Source organism: Coturnix japonica, chromosome 4, assembly GCF_054131305.1.
Source record: "Coturnix japonica strain WE chromosome 4, WE-NBRP24, whole genome shotgun sequence".
Lineage (NCBI taxonomy): Eukaryota > Metazoa > Chordata > Aves > Galliformes > Phasianidae > Coturnix > Coturnix japonica.
This window is the reverse complement of record NC_140666.1, coordinates 57,597,301-57,618,488: the sequence shown is the minus strand read 5'-3', so window position 1 is coordinate 57,618,488 and position 21,188 is coordinate 57,597,301. Positions and strand designations below refer to the sequence as shown.

Genomic DNA, 21,188 nt, shown 5'->3' with positions numbered 1-21,188 from the left:
GAAAATAGCATTACTTTGTAGAGCTAGATGCAGAATAAGGATAAAAGGGAAAATAGATTTCCTTTGTTTTTCAAATAAATACTGTAACTCACATATTAGGATAATCCCTCGATGATTTTAATTCTTCAAACTGTACTTTCAGGTCTGTTTTTCCTCCTGCTATATTTGCTCTTGCCATGATGTACTTGTTTGCAGAAGAAATCACACTGAATATGGATTTTACTTGCTTATTAAAACTCTGATCAGAGCCTGACCCTCAGATGTTTATGCAGAGAAAAATCTGTTTGTTAATTCAGGCCAAGGACTGCATTGATATACTCTTATAATCAAACAGATTCTTACGACTACATGAATAATTTTAAATAAGGCTAAATTAAATGTAGCCTAAAAAAGAGAGTAAAATACTTCAGAGCAATTATCTGAAATTTTCCAAATGCACTCAGTGACCTATCTGCTGTTGAGTGGCTTTGGTCAACCCATTTGTTTCAGTAGTTCATTTTATCTAACCTTAACTGATGGTAATATCACTTCCTATTTTCATAGGATGATTATAAAGAATCAAAAAGGCAATCTATTGTTATACTGGTTTTGCCATCATCTCCTTGCAGGATATTCTGGACCACTAAAAGAAATTCCTCCTGAAAAGTTCAACACCACTTCTGTGCCAAAGTATTATCAGTCTCCTTGGATAGAAGCCATTAGGGATGATCCAGAGCTGCTGGAAGCCTTATATCCTAAACTTTTCAAACCTGAAGCAAAGCCAGAACTGCCAGACTACAGGAGCTTTAACAGGTAATTCTGAGTGAACGCTGAACTTTAAAGTGGAGAAAAAGAATTACTGTGACACAAAATGTTTCCAGCAGATGTAAAAATACACATCGCCTGTACTTACAAGTATATCCCCCCAAATTTACACAGATTACAAGTAGCAAACAAGAGCTTTAAGAAGTAACAAGTCTCTGTAGTGTGGGCCCAACAATAATTATAGAACAAATAATGGAAGATTAATTGTTGAAAATATTGAATAAAAGAAAGATAAAGAAAGAACTAGAGAAAGAAAAAAGGAAACAAAGAGAGACATAAAAAATACTACAGGATATAGTAACACTTCAAACTTTTTCCAGTGTTTCTGTTGACTTTGGCAGGTACGGTATAATGACCTCATAAGACCCATCAGTGAAACTCTCAGTAACACTTGGCTTGTAAGCTATATAAGGCAAATCACTTTTATTTTTACTTTTTATTTCTTCAATTTTATTTATTTATTTATTTTACAGCTCACACCGTGCTGGCTGGTTTTGTAGGCAATGGTAGCACAATGAGCTCTACCCCTCTTAGCAGTGCCACAGACAAAACAGCTCACAGCATGCATGTTTTATCACATGTTTTTTTATGTATCTTTGAAAACATTTGGTAATAAATTAGCACATGCATTACAAGCAGACTTCAAAATACATTAGAAATAGGAGGTCTGAGAATAAAGATTCTTATATAGTAGCTTGTATGCTGAGGCTTTCTGGTAGAGCTTCTTGACGATTATTAACAATAATGGTTTGGAGATATCTTGAAAGTTTTAAAACCCATCATTCACTGCTATCAATGAATGACATCATTCAACTCAATTCACATTATTGTTATTTATCAAAGCCACGGACAGTTATTCACCACATCTTAGCCAAGCCTAAACTCCTTCCTCAAAATAACAGACAGATGGCAACCTACTTTAAAAGTTCACAGTTATATATTTAGTGAAAAACACCCCAAACACCACTTGGATTTGTACCATAGATGGGCCTCAACTGTGAGTGCATGGAGCAAGAACTGCAATACATCAAAATTGGCACTGCAAACACCACACTAATTTTTATATCCTATTACAATATAACGCACATCATAAGCATGTAACACACTTTTGCCAGTAAGCAAAACAAAAATACAAATTTGAGATATATACTACGGCTGCCAACATTGAAACAGTAGCAGCACAGTTTGTGTGCTATGGTCATTGCAACTGAAAGGGAAAAAAAATAGCCAAAGATACATATACATAGAAATAGGGAAAGAATCAGTGCTCCCTCACACAAGAGAGATTTCAAGTCCATCACACAAGTCATCACTGTTGAAAGACAGCATCAGGCACAGAGTGCATTAATAGGGATGTCTCAGTGAGTTGAGACAGTATCTGATGGCTTTTTTGTGAATTTCTAGCTGCTTTGTGGTCCCATAATCTGTTAGTTGTCCTCTATATAACAGTAACTGCTCAGATTTCTTCCTTATTCACCCTTCAACTGCCATAAAAAAAAAACCAACCTGAAACTTGCAAGATACATATAGATCCAGATTGTGAAACTATCTGATAGATTCAAAATGCAAGACACAGAGATATAATCCATGATACTTTAACAAAAACACTATTTTCCTCAATGAAAATAACAACAATTCAGAAAAAGAATCCAGAAAAAAAAAAGATACATCCAGTACACTCTGGTATATTTTGAGAAAGAAGAAGCTCCAAAAGAAATATGAATTTTCAAAATTGAAATTCAAGATACTTGCCTACTGGGGAGGATCTCAGAGCCATGAGTTTAATGTCTACTCTTGTAAAAACGGATAGAGTGGACCGCCTGATAGTGGGATTGAAAGCATGCACACGACCTGCAATTGCCAAGCTATTTAACCACAAATATTACAGAGAAGGCTGAATGTGACCTCTGCCAGAATAATGAAAATAAACCAGAGTTGGGTCAGAGGGAATAAACAATCTTTATTTCTCTAGCTGAACAATAAAGCAGCTTACATGCAAGTTGAGAAACTACTGTCTGAACCTGAGTTCCTAGATCTTTTAAAATACTCTCTGTACTTGTTGCTTTCAGAAAATGAAAGAAACAGATTTAGAAGCAGCAAAAAGGACCTAAACCTCTTTGCTAACAATTGCATGGCCTGACATCTAGACAAAGAACCACAGTCTTTCTAATGCAATCAATTTTATATTTCTGGACAGCATTTGCAATTCAACAGAGGACTTTATCACCTCTAGAATACTATATATGAGCAGTTAGGTTCATTCTTAAAGAGACATATATTGCAAAAAAAAAGCTTTTTTCACACACATACTGTCACTTGACACGGCAATTCAACAGTACTAGCAATGGGTTTTGAGTGAAAGTGCCACAGCGTACTTTAAACGTCCAGCGGCAGTTGTACATCATGTTTGTTCTCAGGTGTTGAATTTGGGGCAAAACTGTATTAAATGAAGAATCACAGATGAGCTTCAGTTAAAATAGATGCAGCTGCCAATGTAGTTAAACAGATCTGAACATTTGCAGAAGGAAAACTTTATCAGTCTTTTGTTTCTAGATACTAGCAAGTTATCTAATCTAGGTCACAGCATCTTTGATGTCTTTAATTGCAGTCTTGGGGAGAAAGCAAATGACAGTGTTTTAAACATTTGAAGTGTGGGGGCATCAATGAAGGCTTTCTATCATGATTCATCATTCAACAAAGTACCATTATGCCTGTTCTCCAGCAAAACACTAGTACAGTCATCATTAGTCAGGACAGGGTGTGGTTAACAGCATGTGTGATGCAGAATTCCCAAAGAAACAGGCCTGAGATTCTCCCCAAGTTTGTGCAGTGGTATCCATCAACACGGCACTTGGATTTCACTCACCATATTCAGGATCCTTTCAGCTTTCCACATTCCAGGACAAACCAGCAACACGAATTTAAGGGTGAGGGACACTTGATGTGACGGAATAGCCCCACACAAACATGGCTTAGAAGTATACTCAGAGTTCACCAGCATTCAGTTTTTTTAGTTTGCTGGTTTTGTTTTTCACTGCCAGCAATGAACTGGTAGCACTGGAGCACATAGCAGTGCCATTTTTTATCACTGACTTTAACTGTAGCAGAATCAAAATTAAGGAATTCACAGTAGTATTAGCTGGAATCTAGCAAGCATTTTACACTGCAGGGATCTTGTAATGCTGGCAGGTCAATGAAGGAAGAGGCAGTGGAACAAACAACAAGCACATTTGCCTTCTGATGCAGGGCTTTTTGTGAGACAGCTAATAATGGCTGAACTGCAGCTAGCACTAGACAGAACGTACAATCAGAGAAACTGGGTTACTATCACTGTAAGAAGACTCTTCAGACAAGGCTACCCTTTCTCCCCCGAAAGAAAAGGAATCTGTGCTCACAGAGAAGTGCTTCAGAACAGAGCCATGTCCTGATTCCTCTTGGAGGTTCCTTCAGGGAAATTAACATATGCTGATGAGTTTGTAATATCAGTTAATTTAGTACCTTTATTGCATATGCCTTCCTGAAACTGAATAAAATATCAAAGTTTGGATTACGTGTGACACACAAAGCATTACATCTTGCTCACATAAGGCAAGCAAGTCTGACTGGTTCTGTCTGTCCTACCAGACAAATTATTGCTCAGCCTTCTTAATTCCCAAAGACTACTGTTCCAAAAACACTAAAGGAATCCAGTCCATCTGGACTGGGCTCTGCTTTTATTGATTAATGGATTCTGAACTATATTGTAAAAAAGCCAAGAAGCAGATCCTCAAAGGAATTTTGGCTGCCTAACTCCAACTAATGTAAGAGATTAGAGAAGACTAAATGTTTAGCCAGTTCCTTAGCACCTAAATACCCCTGCCAAACTGGCATTAGCTCTTGCAGTAACTTAACCATGAAGGTCTGAGCATTTTGTAGGATCATGTTTTCTGCTCTTATTTCTCCTTTTCACATAGAATCAACAGAATAAGCAAAATGTTCTGAGATTAATAGTCCCATTTTTATTTGTGAAACTCACATTTTTCAAAATGATGTAATTTAAGCTGCTAATAGATTTACCTCAAAATTTCCTGAATAATCATCTGCAAGTAATCTCCTATTTTGAGACAATAAAATATACAGTAAGACTAAGACCAAAACAAGAACCCCTAACAAAACAGATGAAAACCTGGTTATGCCTGATATTAAATCATGCATCAGCTTTTCAGGAACATGCAAAGTGGTTATTAAACAGTCTCTTAAGCTTCCTGGTTCCACTTCCTATGGCTCTGAACCAGGATTTCTGCCCTTATTATGAGCAATGATTCCTGGAATTTTTACGTATGAGTTCTAGGTTTCTATACAATGAATCAGAGCTTACAACACAGGTCATTATAACACCATGTTGTCAGACAAGTTATTGCTCACAATAAATATACCACTGCTGTAAAGGAAAATCCACATCTATTAGCCAATTACCACACTATCCTTTATGCTGATTGGCATGTGCTTCTGCCAAACACGCAAGAATGCGTAATCCTCTGTGGTCAGACTTCACATAGGAACTAATATGTTTTTCCCCAGAAAAGCCACTTGAATTATTTTAGAACACTCTTCTGTTTCTGTTGTGTAGAGGAATATATTCTACTTAGAAGAATAAAATACTAAAAAAAGGAAGTATTACACTATAAAAAACTTTTGGATTTTATACAGCTATTACTGTTCTATTCATCTTGATTGTTCCTTTTATTTATATATTGATGAGGATTAAATATTACAGCAATGTGAGAATGAGTATCTTAATTAGAGCAGCAATTAAAACAATCTTTATTATCCTGTAAGATGTAGATCACCACATTCACTCTGTGCCAATTATCAAGCAATTATTTTTAATCAGTATCATGCAGTATCCAATTTGGCACTGTGACCTAGAAGACAGGAGAAGATTGATACCACAGGCACTGTGTGAAAAGAATTCCCTTTGACCTCAAGAGAGTTTAATGCCCGGAGTGGTTGCTGCAAAATCTTCATCTGGGAAAGAGTTTAATCCAAAGCAGCCTTCTTCCCTTCCTAAGTGTGCATGCCCAGAACTTTCATGACTTTTTTATATCTTGCCTGACTGACCTCAGGATTTAACACTATCTCTTTTGCCAAAGCCTGCTTGTATTATAATTCAGTGAATCATCTGTGCAGTACCTGGGCAGTAATATTTCTTTTAGGTCACAGATTTTTTTTTATTTTATTTTTTAATGTATTAAACCCTTTATTTTTGAGCACTTAATTGCCCCGTAGGTGATGTTTTATCCATTGCTACCTTGTCGGAAACCCTAGTCAGATTCTCAATTTATCTTTCTTTAGTGTCTGTTACTCTGGGTTTATACTATCACCTGGAGCCACTGGAAATACATACCAGCAGATCTGTTTAGCACCAAATACACAAAACCTACCAGGGCTAAAGAAATTCCACCAGAAAAGAAAAACACACAAAAAAAAACTGTCCAAAAAACTGTCCAATACTACTGTATATGTATATTTACAGATATCAAGTGTTAATGTGCAACTTAAAGATCATTGGCCAGACTATATCCTGGCTAAGTTGTATGGCTGACAAAAACAAGCATGTCTGCTTGGTCACGTTTGCTTATACAAAGGGTTCTGGAAAAAGAGAAACACCTCTCCCTCTCCACCCCTCCTCACCGCTCTCCTATTTTTATTTTTATCCTAGAAACTGGCAAATATAAAAGAATCATGGGAAGTATTTGGAATTACTTCTGTTTTAACATATTTTCAAATGCATGTAACAGTAAGTTCCTGCTTAGAATTTCTTATCTTTTAGTTTCTCAGGCTTATCATCTGAGGGAACATTTACATTCAAATAACATGGAAATAATACTGGCTGCAGATTAGGGGCCAATTTCAGCCAGAATTTCAAGGCTTAGTTACATAAACATTTTCTTCAGCAACAAAGCTGAGATAAGAAGTCCTCACCCACTCCTCTCCCTTCCAAAGGCTGTTGTCTTTGGCTGCTCCCTTCTGCTTGATGTTACACTTCACTGCCTCCTCACTCGTACTGTTACAATTGTTGTGCCATAATGATTAAAAAGCAGATTGCAAAAATTGGATTTTCAGGTCCTCCTTTTGAAGCACTGTTTTGGTTTGCTGCTTTCTTCATTTGTCTTGCAGTGCTTTTTATTATTATTATTTTTTGTAATGCAGGTGACATAAGTGACCCAAAATTCATCGCATATCCCACATACACACTGGTACAATATGGTGCCAAAATACAGTGTAGTGGGAAGAACAAGCAGCTGGGAATATGAGAAAATGGGGTGAGAACTTCCTAAACTAGTTACCCAGTAGTGAGAATATGCTCAACTATGTTTTTCAGGCAGATTGATCTGTCGCCAAGGAAGTAAGTTTAGTAACTGTGACTCACCACTGAAGAGGTTTTCTTGCAACATTTTTTTCTGTCCACTTTTCTACTGATGACTCTGAAAAGGGCTTTACCGGCAGGAAGATCTTAGGGATGATTTGCCAGAAAAAAATAGCATTCTTTTCCCAAAGTCTTCAGAATGTAATTGTTGTCATTAAAATAACTTCAATTCTTTTCAATCTCTGGGAATAAATAAATAAATAAATAAATAAAGATAAAACAGGCAATTTTAAAATAACACTTTAATTTTATTTCTCTAAATCTACAGAGTTGCCACTCCCTTTGGTGGTTTTGAGAGAGCATCAAAGCTGGTTAAATTCAAGGTACCAGATTATAATCTATTGATGCTAAATGATCCAAGATTCATGATTCTCGCAAATCCTCTTGCTACCAGAAGATCCTTCAATAGGACTCCTAAAGGATGGACATCCGAGAATATTCCAGTAGTGTTCATTCAACCTTCAGATTCCAACGATGTTCCAGAAACAGAGGACCTGTGAGAGAAGCTGCACTCTGTATTGTACAAAATTTGGAAAGCTGCACATTCATGTATTTTTGGTCCAAATGTTACTAAAGGCTACTGAGAAAACCTTTCCTTGGCAGCTGGCACATAACGTCTGATGTGTTATCTCTTTTCTGGAATCTATTTTTCATCTGTTGACACAACATAAATAAAGGAATTTGGCAAGTACTGGCTGAGACATTTTGTGTTTGTATTTATATATGCTTTTACTTCAGTGAAAACTAGTTTTTGTGGTTTTTTTTTTTTTTCTAAAATCTTTGCTTGTCAATTCAGAACAAAAACTGCTAACATGGAATTTGATTTGATAAGTGTGCTGATTCTGGTAGAATGAGTAATACCATGACAAGAAGCTCCATAATCTTTTAGTATCACCTGCTCAAGATGAACATGGAGAAACCAACCATTTTTCTCAAACCTGCTTGAGGGAAAGTTAAGAGTTTCATCATTACTTTGGTGACAGCAAGTTAAGCTATTTTCTTCCTTCCTTCCCTAACTCAACTTTAATTATGGACGTCAATGTCTTTGTCATGAAGATTTGTTTACAGAAAATGCAGCGTATTTGGCTATGACAAAACTATGGATGGTGTGAAAAAGTACAAAGGCATTTCCTGGATGAGTTTAGAATGTTAGTGCTGATTGCAACTAAAAAACTGGTTGTGTCAAACATACCAGAATAGTATCACTGAGAGCTATGTTTCCATAAGTGCTTTTGTCAATAGAAAGAAAAGTCACATACCCTTCTCCCCACAGCAATAATATATTTGGGGACTTAAAATCACCTGAGTTTTCTTGTTCTTGATATGCTGACAAGCTCTGACATCTTAGAAACACAATTATTAGACTTCTATTACATCCATAACTTCACAGGAGGCAAACAAAACCAACTTCATTGGCTGACAAGTTTCCTAGAATGGATTAGTTTGGGGACCTTAACTGTGTACAACAATTAAAAGGGCAATGATAAAAAACTAAATGAATTCTTCAAGCCTGAAAATGCAAAAGCTAAGGGAAAAAAATACTATAGCAAGGAGCAATGCAAACATGTTCTAGAGGAAGGACCTTGTTTTTCCTAAGCCATAATAAGCTTTTATAAACCTGCTATAGAAGTACGACATATACACAGTGAACAACATATACACTATGAATAAGGAATACAACGTATTTATTGTATACTCTGTAAAGACTACTTATACACACAGATCAAGGCATCTTCCTTCTTATGCACTGCACATGCTGGTAACTTTAGTTTTCTGTACATCTGTGGATCCACAGGAATAGAACAGGCTCAGGAGGCTTAAGATTTTTGAGAAGTACTGAGCATACATATGTACACATGCTCATCTGATGGTCCTGTCTAATTGAGATTTCTGAAATAGTCTTTCACAGCAAATCTGGTAACTCTAATTCAACAGCCAACTGCAGCAGCAGAACCCTGTTCCTCTTTCTTCCTTCCTCAACTACCACAGAGCTATATACATACCAGTACATTAAACGCATCTGGAGCTGCTCTTTTTGAAACAGGCCAATTGTGTCAGAGAAGCCTGCAACTACTTGATATTTAATCTTCCAACACTGAGAGGCTTTTGCCAAACTGCCATTTGGGATTAGGCCTTGGACCATGATAAACCCTAAATCGTGCTTGGGAACTGTTTGGGAGACGGCTAATTGGCAGAAATCAGAGTTGATCAATGCACTAAGCATTCAGTAGCACAGAGGATCAAATGCCAGTGTTCAGGAATGCTCCCTGGCTGCATCACTCTAGATGTATATAGTCTAATTGTGCAAGTCTCACTGCAAGAAGCAAATCTCTGGAAAAAAACCAAACCAAAACAAAACAAAAACCAACCCTTTGCTACTAAAGAATATTTTTTGTTAAGGTTGGAAATTCAGGGATCTTCTATCGACTTCAGCATGTTATTTTGGGAGCTGCTTGTATAGATAGCACTTCAAATGTATGAGAACGAAGAAATGGCTCCGAAGTGAAATGAAGATGCTTTCTTTAGTTAAAGGTCTGGAAAGATATATACAAAATAACTAATATATTTTATAAATTTCAGCGATACTTCTAAAAATTCCTGCAGCAATGGAATATAGCAGAAAGGATAAAAAGAAACACATGGGCAACAGCTTTACATGAGTGTAAATTATAACGGTATGCAAATATGTTCAAAACTGTGCTTATAACAGCATGCATACTTTAACACATCACATACTTTAACAGATCACACTCATACTTACTTCCAAATGAGAAGGGATCAGAAGGGTGTGATGAAAGGGTAGAAATGTAGTAGGGGGTAAATGTGTATTTTAAAAGGTCTTTGTTCCCAAAGTGGCCTCATTTGTCTTTACATTAAGCTGCTCATTACAACAGTTTAAAAGGGACTTAGAAATTCATTTCAATGTTTTAACCAATAATATGGTGAACAGAGGAAACAGAAAAAATACTGATAACACTGTGTAAAAGTGAAGCAAAAGATGTACACTTCTGACCAGCTCTGTGAATATAAGCCTTTTCCAAAACATATACACTTAAAAACTCTCTATGGTGTGAAAAGCATGGCCAGTTCATGGCAAGTTCATGGCCTGTGCTGTCAGCAGTGTTGGTGACTAATTGCCACCAGCAATAACCATCATTAGAGGGATCCTGTATTTTAATCCTATGCAGTTCTGGTCTGGAAGTATACTCACTGATATAATGGCATCCCTATTTCAGACTTTTAAAAATATAAACCTATATTTCATTTTATGTAGCTAAATTACCCTAACATGTATATTGTACACTGGCAGCAGCTAAATCAATTTTGGAAGTACTGCATGCAATACATGATCTGAGATTCCTTCCTGAACCCAGCAGGCCACAGGCTCTCTGCTGTGGATTTCTGCTGAGGTGCCGCTAGTCTTTGAGGTATATGTTTGCATGACCGTGGTAATAGAAAAAAGCAATAAAGTCTTTCTCCCATTTTCTACCTAATACTGTAGCTGATTTCTTCCATGTTTCTCATATAATGACAGATTATCAATACCAAGAAACAAACAATTCATGCTAAGTTATATGATTAGCCTGCCTCCAAAAACATGTTGTTTATGCCTAATCTTACACTTCGGATGCAAAATTTCTTACAGGCACAAACATTCTCAGCAGTTTAAATAAGTCAGCACACCCTCCTGTATAAATCTGTACACATGATAATAGTGGAAATAAAGAAATAATGTGTTGTCTCAAAGTACTGTACTATTTTAGTTAGCTTAACAGGCTTTGTTTTGACCACAGCCAAGAAAACAACACTGGCAATAGAATTCTAACCTCAGTGAAATCAAACAAGGGGTATTAGCTCTGACTTCTGTGGAGGCAGAATTTCACCATTCATTGCACTCACTGAATTTCAAATCTGTATTTGTAATTGAAATTCATGTCACTACCTTAAGCTACAGAATCACAGAATTCGCAAGGCTGGAAAAGACATAGAAGATCATCCAGTCCAACCATCACCAATACTTCCCAGTTAAATCATACTACTATGTGTCCAGCAGCAGAATGGATGTTTAGATTATAGAGCTGAGGCTGACCACATGTGCAGTTGCTTTTGCGTGGTACACACGACAAAATACAACAACTCCTGTCATACCTCAGAAATACTCTGGGAAACTTCATGAAACTGTGAGGGGAAAAAAATGAGCCTCTGTGGACACAGATGTTGGTTTTCTTTATTTTCAGACTGCAGATGAATAACCTGGAAGTGAAGGCCCTCGAATACAGCTCTTAGATGGCCTAACGAGTGCAAATATCTAAGACTGCAGGAAATACAGTAAGAAAGTGAAGCGCAAAACCCTACACATGCTGGATTCTATAATCCATAATGGATAAATCATTGGCAGACTAGATAGAAATACCAGAAAACCCCTACACAGCTGACAGTCACGCAGTGCTTGCTCCTTTATGATTCCCAGAGGCTACAGACTTTACAAAAACAAATGAAGTACTCTAAATTATTTACAAATACCACGTTTGCCACAGAGCTATTATGTAAGTGGGTGTGAGAAGATAGACGATAATAAATTGAATAGTTTACTAAAGTAGAATGGGCACGCTGATGTAGTTCAATAGCAAATACTGAACATAAAATACTCTTATTGAAAGGAAATTTTAAAAGTAACTGAAAAAAAAGTAAAATTATTTCAAGGAAATACTTTATTTTAAACAACCCACAAGCTAATTGTTGACACTAAGCATAAACTAATAGAGTGCTAAACCTTCCCTCCAGAAATGTCAGCATGGCAGAACAGAGGAGCCTCAGAAAGCAAAAAGACAAAGAAAAGTTATCTGCAAGGAAACAGCAATTACACTGACTAAAAACAAATCAAGGAAGTCCTGACAAAGGTCTCCACAAAGGGTATGGGGAAGATGAGGAGGGGACAATAAATAAGGAACAAACTGACTGTTAATAAAATGATAAGGCACCAACTTTAAAATCAACCAAATTCTTACTTCTTCTAGAAAGGCCTAGTTGTGAATTTATGTGCTATATGATGTTGTGGGTCAAGAGCTCTTAATAACTTCAAACCAGGGTCAAACAAATGTCCAGTACAGTATGGTACCAATGTGATTGGAATTTGGGTTTATTGCTGGTGTGAGAAAGATGACCCCATACTTGGCCAGTCTATTTACAAGTATATATAAGGTTATATACTTCTTGCTGGGAACTCTCAAAGATCAGTAATAGGATCTGGTAGTCCCATAAGAATCAGTTGTTAAAGTACTATGACAGTTCTAGCAAGCACTGTTAGCACAGAGCTTCAGTAGTTTACAGTAAAATATCCTTATCAGGAGAATTAGGAAGAAAGTCAAGTTCCGCATGTGAATGAGAGCACTTCAAACGTCAGTCAGAACCACCCACCCCCCGTCTGTGCAGCACAGGGAGCACAGGATGAATTAACCAATATTTTGTTTTCATGGGGAAACCATTTCCTGTGAACAGACTATTCATCCAAAACACCTGGTGCACCAAGTGCTGCCCTATTGCACAGGGTCATTGTGAGACAAAGCTCAGCAATACTTGGAAGAGGCACGGGATTTTTAAATGACTGTAAGAGTAAAGTTATGCCTGAATATTGCGAGCCAACTATTCTTTCAAAAGCAAATGGAGATTAAAATATTCGATGGAGTTTGTGGAGGGAACAGCTTGAACTCTGCCAGCTCAGAGCGGGCTGTACTCATTAATGCAGGAATGCCTTCAGGCTGCTTTGTCTGGAAGGTGTAACTCAGAACTGGATTTCTCCGGAGTCCTGATGGACAAGCAGACAGTCACTCCCCTGTCCCCGACACACACAGTGAAAAGAAGGAAAAAAAAAAGTCTCTCTCCTGCTCTCATAAGGACAGCACTCTGCTGCAAGAAAACAAATCCTATTTCTCTGAGACAGGAAGAAGAGAATGGAGAAGGGTTTAAAGGGACCGTGCAGGGAATGAGACCTCATGCGGCATACAGAGAAGCAGGCTATGAATTCCCAGAGGAAGGCATTCAGCCACTCACTGGTTTAGAGGGTTTCACTCTTTCCTTTTCCATTGATAGCTCTTCTACGGCAACAAATTCCTCAAGCTAGGCAAAACATTAACTTTAAACAGTAGCTTCTGCAGTCATTACAGTCAAGATTACTGAAGGATGACTACGCAAGACAACTACAAATAACTACAAACAAACATTTGAGACATGACTGGCTCTTCCTAGGCTGACCTAACATACGTCAAGAGCCCAAGTAAGGCTTCATTTTGGCAGTTAAATCGTAGAGATATGTCATTCCTCAAGTTGCTAATGAGAACATTTTGCCTATTTGCTGGCAAGGAAAATAATAAGAACACGCTGTTCACATAAGGAAGAAGAGCAGGGTGACCAGTTACAGCAAGTACTACTGAACTCTAATGGAATTCACTTCTTTTCTGGCAGGGTTTTGCTGCAATACAAATACATTTCCGTAATGCACAGTTGCTGAAGAGAAAGTGATACTACATAGAGTTCAAAATAAAAAAAAAATAGGTCTCCATGTGTTTCACTGCACCTGTCATTCACTGAGATGTATTCAGCTCATGAAACAGGCTCAGAACTGACACTGAGGAAGTCAGAAGCATCATTGGCAGGGAAGCAGTGCAGCAGACCTTCAACACCACAGTTCTCCTGAGACAAATACGTGAGCACTAGTATTTGCCCCAGCCCTGCTGTCTTGCCCTTCTAAGCAGCAAGAAAAGCCACTAGCAGCACTGTTCAGCACAATGCTCACTCTATCACCATTACTATAGTAAAGAAACCTAGCAGTTCTCTATACCACACATATCAGCCTGATTTAGACTGATTCCAGCTAGTGTACACAAGAAACTTCAAGCCTGAGTGCACTCTAACTACAGCTTAATGAAACAAACCTCATGCAATATGTCCCTTGCACATTTCAGATCATTGCACCATGTAGTATTTTCTCTCAGCAGTTTTTAGAGGCTTGAACAGTTGAAAAAATTTCTGCTTTCCAATCAAAACTTATTCATAGCCAATTTATGTTAATTTCCAACCATACAAGCCTCCTTTCTTTTCACATTTACTTCCACTGTCCCAAGACAGTATGGTCTTTTAGGCTTCACATGGCTGAACATGGCAATAGTAGCACATTTAGTCTATTGTACTCCTTACTCCTGTACTCCTCTCTTTTAATGGGGCTTTTTATTTCCTTGCAACAATCCTAGCTCCAATGTTGTGAATGTAGATTTCCAGATCTGTTCTCAGTTGTAGAGATTATGTTTCACCGGTCACACGCACAGTGAGTGGCATCAGTACTTCCTTATCTGTACAAGAAATACACGGCTGAATTTATCTGTGGCTGAGATCACCTTTTCCACAGCAACACCAAACTGGCACCTCACAGCCACCCTCTCATCGGCTGGCACAGTCGGTGCTTTCAAATTCCCTCATTTTCCATCTGACAAGCTCTAAGCTTATATTAGAGCGCCTTTGCTATTAGTACCCAACCACATGACTGTGCACTCAGTATTATTTTATCCTATTTTGTTTCTCTACACCTCAAGGTCATCCAGTTCTTCCAGTAGCATACCACCATTCATGGAATGTTTCCCAAGTTTGTGATCTCAGTAATTACATTAGCAACTTCTATTTTTTTTGCCAAGACCACTAATGAAAATACTAAACAACAGCTTCAGTTTCAGTCTTTGGACAGAGCTCTAACAACTCCCCTCTGCCATTCAGTGTACCACCCTTACTTCTCAGGCATTTTGTTACCCATTTGGCAATTCATTTACTAACCATGACATCCCTATTCTTCAGTTTAACAACTTTATTCACCTAGAAAGGCTGTATTACAGAAAGAAAGAAGGCACCTAAATAGAAAAGATATTTTAACCTATTCACTTCCACTCTCTTTTTACTTTTTTTCACTGCTCTATAAAGAACCAATCTGACTTACAGTCCATGTCCTGTCTATGCAATGCCCACATTACAGATAACTATTCAGGGTTAAGATGATCTTTTCAGCACTGGGCCTTGCCAAGGAACTCATTCCCTTTGGCCCCAAGACCTGTAAGTTCCTACTCTTCCCTTGTGTCTCCAGAAAAGAGTAGTAGCACGCTAGCTCTGGGATGAGAACTAAGTATGGTGTCTCAGCACTGTAACATCTACAGACACATCATTTCCAAATACCAGGCTGTAAATTTAGTTCGGTTTCTCACAGAGAATAAAATCACTTTGAAATTCTCACAAACATTTTTGCATTCTGTTATATGAGATACTGTAGTTATTTTAAACTCTAGTGAGAAAATATGCTTTGTAATGTAAACCACAACCACTATAATACTCAATTTTATATTTATTAAATATCAGGTGTTTTTTTTTACTTAATTTATGTTGGTTTTCACCTAGAAAGCTCCAGTTTGCCAGAGAGATGGCCTATGTGAATCCAAGGAATGAGATAATCAAGGGAACAACTCTCTGATTCTTTCTTTTTCCTGTTACAGATGCATCCATTCTCATTGGCTTATATCCTAGAAGGAAACAATGAACCAGACATGCAAACTTAGGAGGATTGTGCAAGACTCATGTGAGACAAAGACTGTCATTAAAACTTTGTTTGCTGTAGCAGTCAGATGAGGACAGGGTTTCATAAAAAGGGCCAGATATGTACAGCATGCATAGAAGGTTCTCATACTGTTGCTGTTCAAGGATTTTAAACATAACAGCTTAAAATAGCAGAGGATTTTCATTGCATTGTCATTCCAAAAAGGTAGATTATTGAACTGGAAACTGGATTATCCAAGAAAAAAAATATTCATTTGCAAGATTTATGCAGTCTCCGCTCTTTCCCTCATTCCTAAAGAATGAACATAATCGTGCACGTACAGATCTTGTTCCACGCCTATCATCATCAATAGGCTGGGAAGAGAATGAAACCAATGCTTTTTTTTTACTCTCAGTGTGAAACTCCAGATGACTTCAGAGAGAAATTGCTTCTGGCAGCCTATTGAACATTTCAGCACTTGAAAAACTACTGGGAGTGGTCAGGATAACATACAGTGTGTAAGAGCAAAATACATTGTGTTTGCTCCTGCACCTAAAGGAAGAGAACTTAAAAGTTAGTGTGTTTATGCCCCATGAAAGTGTGTCTACTGCTAGTTCAAGAAGCGGTCAAGTATTTCCTTTCCTTTATGTATTCTAATGTCCTTATATTTTCTACCCTTCTCATTACTGCTGCTATTAACTCTTGTCTTGTTATTCTTTTTCACTTTTACTTTTGTCGTCACTATTTCATATTTTGCTCTGTCAAGTCTTTTTCTTCAATTATACTTTGTGCTCACTCTGTCCTTAACTTTGTAGGTTTTGTCCTTCCTTACCACTTTCCCCTGCACGCATAGCGCAGGGTTGCCACACGTCCATAAGCAGAAATACAGTCAGAAAGGTTAGTAAAATGCTTTTTAAAATTAGCATTCCAGAGAGGCCAAAAAAAGGAGTGGGAAACCAGCTGACTGAGTATCACCTGTCTGCCTGAGAGAGTCTCTAAGGAAATGTTCCACTGGCCCATCTGGAAGAAGAAAAATGGATGTGGATGTATAAATTCTAGCCTTTACACAGGATGTGGGAATAAGAAGAGAGCAATCAGATGACTACATTTCATGTGACTGCTTGCTGCAAGCTACATGAAGGAAAACTTTGCTAGAGTGCGTTTAAAAGAAAAGGCTGTGGGCACATGTGCTCACGGTAAGGGAAACACAAGGAACAGAACTAGGTAAAGCAACCCATGAAGAAACATGTCCCCACTGAACTTCCTGAAAGCTTAAGAGAGATTTCTTCACTTGCTCTGCTTTTGCATTTGATCTTTGTCATAATATTGCTAAGCAAAACAAACTAGAGAACAGGTCTGCGACTAAAATGTCAAGATGTCCTTTCAGCATCCCTAGAACACGTACATGATTATGATGATTTAAGTAACAAAAATACTATTTTTTTCTTACTATTTTCCCTTATAGCTTTTTCCTCCCCATCTGTTTTTCTTATTGCAGTGAACTCTTGGAATATTACACAGCCTTGGAATATTTTAGGTTTTTTTTCCCCTCATCCCTTGGCAAAAAGTATAGACTTGATCTGCTGACACCCCAAAGGCTCAGAGAAAACAGAAAATTCTGCACTCATAAGTAGTCTAGCAATACAGCATCTTAAGTTAAATTTATCTTAATCACACATTATCCTGCTACTGCCTGTGCAGAATAGGGCACAGTTTCCCTGACCTCTTTCTTAGTGCAAGTTCCTCTAGAAGAATGATATTCTCCATTCTTCTTCTGAACAGTGGCACAGCCTCAGACAGTCTCTTAAGGACTCAGTCATTACTTACAAAAATACAATGGCAGTTCTCAGCCATTGGAATTAAATGTATTGTTAAATTAAAGCATATTTGAGTACTTGAGCACATAAAATTCTTTGACAGTCTGGTTAAACAGACTGAACCATATTAGGCAGTATAATGTGTAATGGTGAATTATATCGTTCCAGAAGAGTAATAGTAACAATAACAAATATATGAGCTACTCAATAAAATATACTTAAGTCACTGTTAAAAAACAACGAATTGTCTTTTAATCCTTCAAAGAAAGTTAAAGCAGATGCAATTTCTTTATAAACCATCTGAAGAGGATAGGAAATGTTTGAAAAGATTGTTGTAAAGATGTTCCAAGTGTTAAGAAGAAATATAAAAGCAAATTGAGAATGAGTTTTCAGGGACAGCCACAGATCTGAACATGTTCATAGAAACTTCCCCCACGTATATTTTGTCCTAGATTGGAGATGCGCGTAGCCAAGCCCTTGGATGTACTGAAGGATCTGGATGTGGTCTGTCTGTCACTCCCAACCGCATCCCCATCATCACCCACTCCACCACATCATTCTTTCTTCCTTTTGGAAATCTTTAATATTTATCAGTCAGCCTGGAGCCAAATTGAATGGCTGGATTTCTAAGTAGAACAGTGAATACCTATTTACAGAATCACAGAATCACAGAATGACCTGGGTTGGAAGGGACCTCAAGGATCACATAGTTCCAACCCCCCTGCTTAGCAGGGCCACCAAACATACACCTTTACTAGATCAGGTTGCCCAGGGCCCCGTCCAACCTGGCCTTGAACACCTCCAAGGACGGGGCATCCACAACCTCCCTGGGCAGCCTGTTCCAGGGCCTAACCACTCTCCTAGTGAAGAACTTCCCCCTAACATCCAACCTAAATCTTCCCTCTTTCAACTTAAAACCATTTCCCCTAGTCCTGCTATTGTCAGTCCTTTCGAAGAGTTTACTCCCCTCCTGGGAGTAAGTTCCCTTCAGGTATTGAAAGGCTGCAATGAGGTCACCCCGCAACCTTCTCTTCTCCAGGCTGAACAAACCCAACTCCCTCAGCCTGTCCTCATAGGGGAGGTGCTCCAGCCCCCTGATCATCTTCGTGGCCCTCCTCTGGACCCTTTCCAAAATCTCCATGTCTTTTTTGTACTGAGGGCTCCACACCTACTTTAACTTTATTCTAACTTATTTAACTTTATTTAACTTTATTCTGGATCCCTTTCCTCGAAGCATAACACTTTTTTAACTCTCCAGTCAATTCTCTGGTTTTACAACCTGTGTTGTTAATACCATCCAACTTCACATAAACACCAGAACTAAAAACATGTAAACATTCGTCTGCATCCCTGCATCATGCATAGCACATATCCTGTACTGAAAACTACAGGAGGAAATAATTTGCCCTTGCAGCATTGTTTTGCATCTGCATCATTTACTCTAATTTTAAAATTCTTCTTTTAGTTCATTTAGGGCTTCCTGTACCACACCTGTCATTATCCATCTGAACTGCATGGCAGACTCTATTAAGATTCCCTGGTAGAAAAGCTTAAAATATACCATAATTAAAGCTCACAGACTACATTTCCTCTGAAAAAAAAAAAAAAAAAAAAAAAAAAAAAAAAAGAACAGAAGAAACCAGCATATGTCCAAAGGGACTTCTAAATAGATCAGCAAGGAAAAACAAATCTGTGCTGAGGAAAGGGCAAAGGCAAATGAGAAAGTAACATAAGTAGCATACATGGAGAGGCAAAAATATCAAAATGAGGTCATAATCACGATGAAGTCATAATCCTGCTTTGGGATTCACAGATGCCTCTGCATGGCTGCCTTCTGAAAGAAGTAATGCAAGGATCAACACTAACCAAAATGGTACACAGAAGGTTTGTAACAAAGTGTTCTACCACAAAATTGGACTTCCTGAAAAGTGTAGAAATAGGTATAAAAATGTAAAGGCTGGACAGTTTAACTGAAATTCTTCACAAAGCATCATTTGAAGTAAAAAAATTGTCTACTTGATGATAAATGTTGGAGAGTGACATTGAGGAAATTGCCTTTACCAGCAAGTCTTTTACACGAGCAGCAGAATGGAAGAAGCACTAGCAAAATCAGACTGATCAAAAGGTATCAAATTTGAATTGTACGAATGTGGATAAAAGTTAACTAAAGTGTAATGGCTCCAAAGGCGGTGAGGTACGACACAGCACCTTGAGTCCTACACGGTGTTTTAAGAGTGAAATCCTGCAGTCTGGAGATCTAACGGTGAGGGCAGCAATCTTTACAAGACAAGGATTATGTGGCAGAAGACTTCAGAGTGAAGGTGACCACGCCTGTCACATTAGCACTCTTCAAACCCCGAAAAACCAACTGGAAAAGTGGAAATGCAAGAAGCCTTGTGCTAAAGACTGATCCTGGGCATGGCAACAGTTAAAGTACCATTACGAGTGCAGAAGTGAAACGTGCTAATGAAATCCACACACTTCTCCAGGATGATGACAACAATAGCAAACCACTAAAGGCACTCGAGTGACTAGAAATACAAGTACTCATGAACAAACCATTCCTTTCGCAAATAACAAAAGGAAGCACCCCTCCCTCCCCAAAATAATACAGCAGATAAAATAATAGGAACGCGACTGGGGTAATGACCCAAGGGCAGCTCTTTAGGTGATACAGTGCAGGGTCTGCGAGTGCAACGTGCACTGAGATGCAACGCAGCTTCGGGATGTGTGTGCTCGGGGTGTGTGTGCTCGGGATGTATGTGCTCGGGGTGTGTGTGTGCTCTGGATGTGTGTGTGCTGGGGATGTGTGTACTCGGGATGTGTGTGTGCTCTAGATGTGTGTGCTCGGGGTGTATGTGTGTGCTCGGGGTGTGTGTGTGCTTGGGATGTGTGTGTGCTCTGGATGTGTGTGTGCTGGGGATGTGTGTACTCGGGATGTGTATGTGCTCTAGATGTGTGTGCTCGGGGTGTATGTGTGTGCTCGGGATGTGTGTGTGCTCGGGGTCGGCCCGCACAGCCGCCCTCAGCCCAGCAGCAGCCCTGTGCCTGCGTTCCCTCATAGGCACCTTCAGCCGGGCCCACGTGCGGACAGATATCCTGCAAGGAGCACCGGGGAACAATTGCTGGAAAAGCAACGGCTGCCCCGTTCTTTTGAGCAGGTTATTAACACGAAAAACCGGTGGTTTGGAACAGCCCCAACACAGGCTTCCTGCCCTGCAACCCGCAGCTCTCAGAGCCGCTCCCTCACAGTTACCTGGGGCACGGCTTGCGCTGCTTCTACACACGGGGTAAGCACGCCCTTCGCACGCAGGCGATGTGCTGAGAACGGCACTAAGGGAACGGGGAAGGAAGGGCTGCTGCAGCCCCAAGGCTTCACAGTGCAGCACGACAGGCCGCCCTGCAGCCTCCTCCCCACGTTCATTCAGCACAGCGGGCTGTACGGCGCGCACCCCATGCCCACCAAACCCCGAAGTCACGAAGGGCTCGGGCAGCGCCCAGCCTACTGCGCATGCGCCCCGCTCCCGCTCCCTCCTCCCGCTTCCTGGCGCCGGGATCCCGTCCGTCCCGGCCACGGCGCCGCTCCACT

General features: G+C 39.1%; 1 protein-coding gene and 1 long non-coding RNA gene across 2 annotated transcripts in view; one reads left to right on the top strand and one right to left on the bottom strand.

Annotated features, from left to right (window-relative positions):
• The window catches only part of MYOZ2 (myozenin 2), a 17,143-nt gene extending 9,239 nt beyond the window's left edge, over positions 1-7,904 (top strand). The window contains exons 5-6 of the mRNA XM_015861933.3: positions 609-792; positions 7,482-7,904. Of these exons, the coding sequence (XP_015717419.1) occupies positions 609-792; positions 7,482-7,713 (416 nt within the window). The 3' untranslated portion in view covers positions 7,714-7,904. The remainder of the gene's footprint in view (positions 1-608; positions 793-7,481) is intronic.
• Positions 7,216-21,188, bottom strand: LOC146761086 (uncharacterized). Its single transcript, XR_014945923.1, has 2 exons — positions 20,856-21,188; positions 7,216-7,395 (listed from the first exon to the last, which is right to left on the bottom strand). It is a non-coding gene; the product is annotated as an uncharacterized LOC146761086 (long non-coding RNA).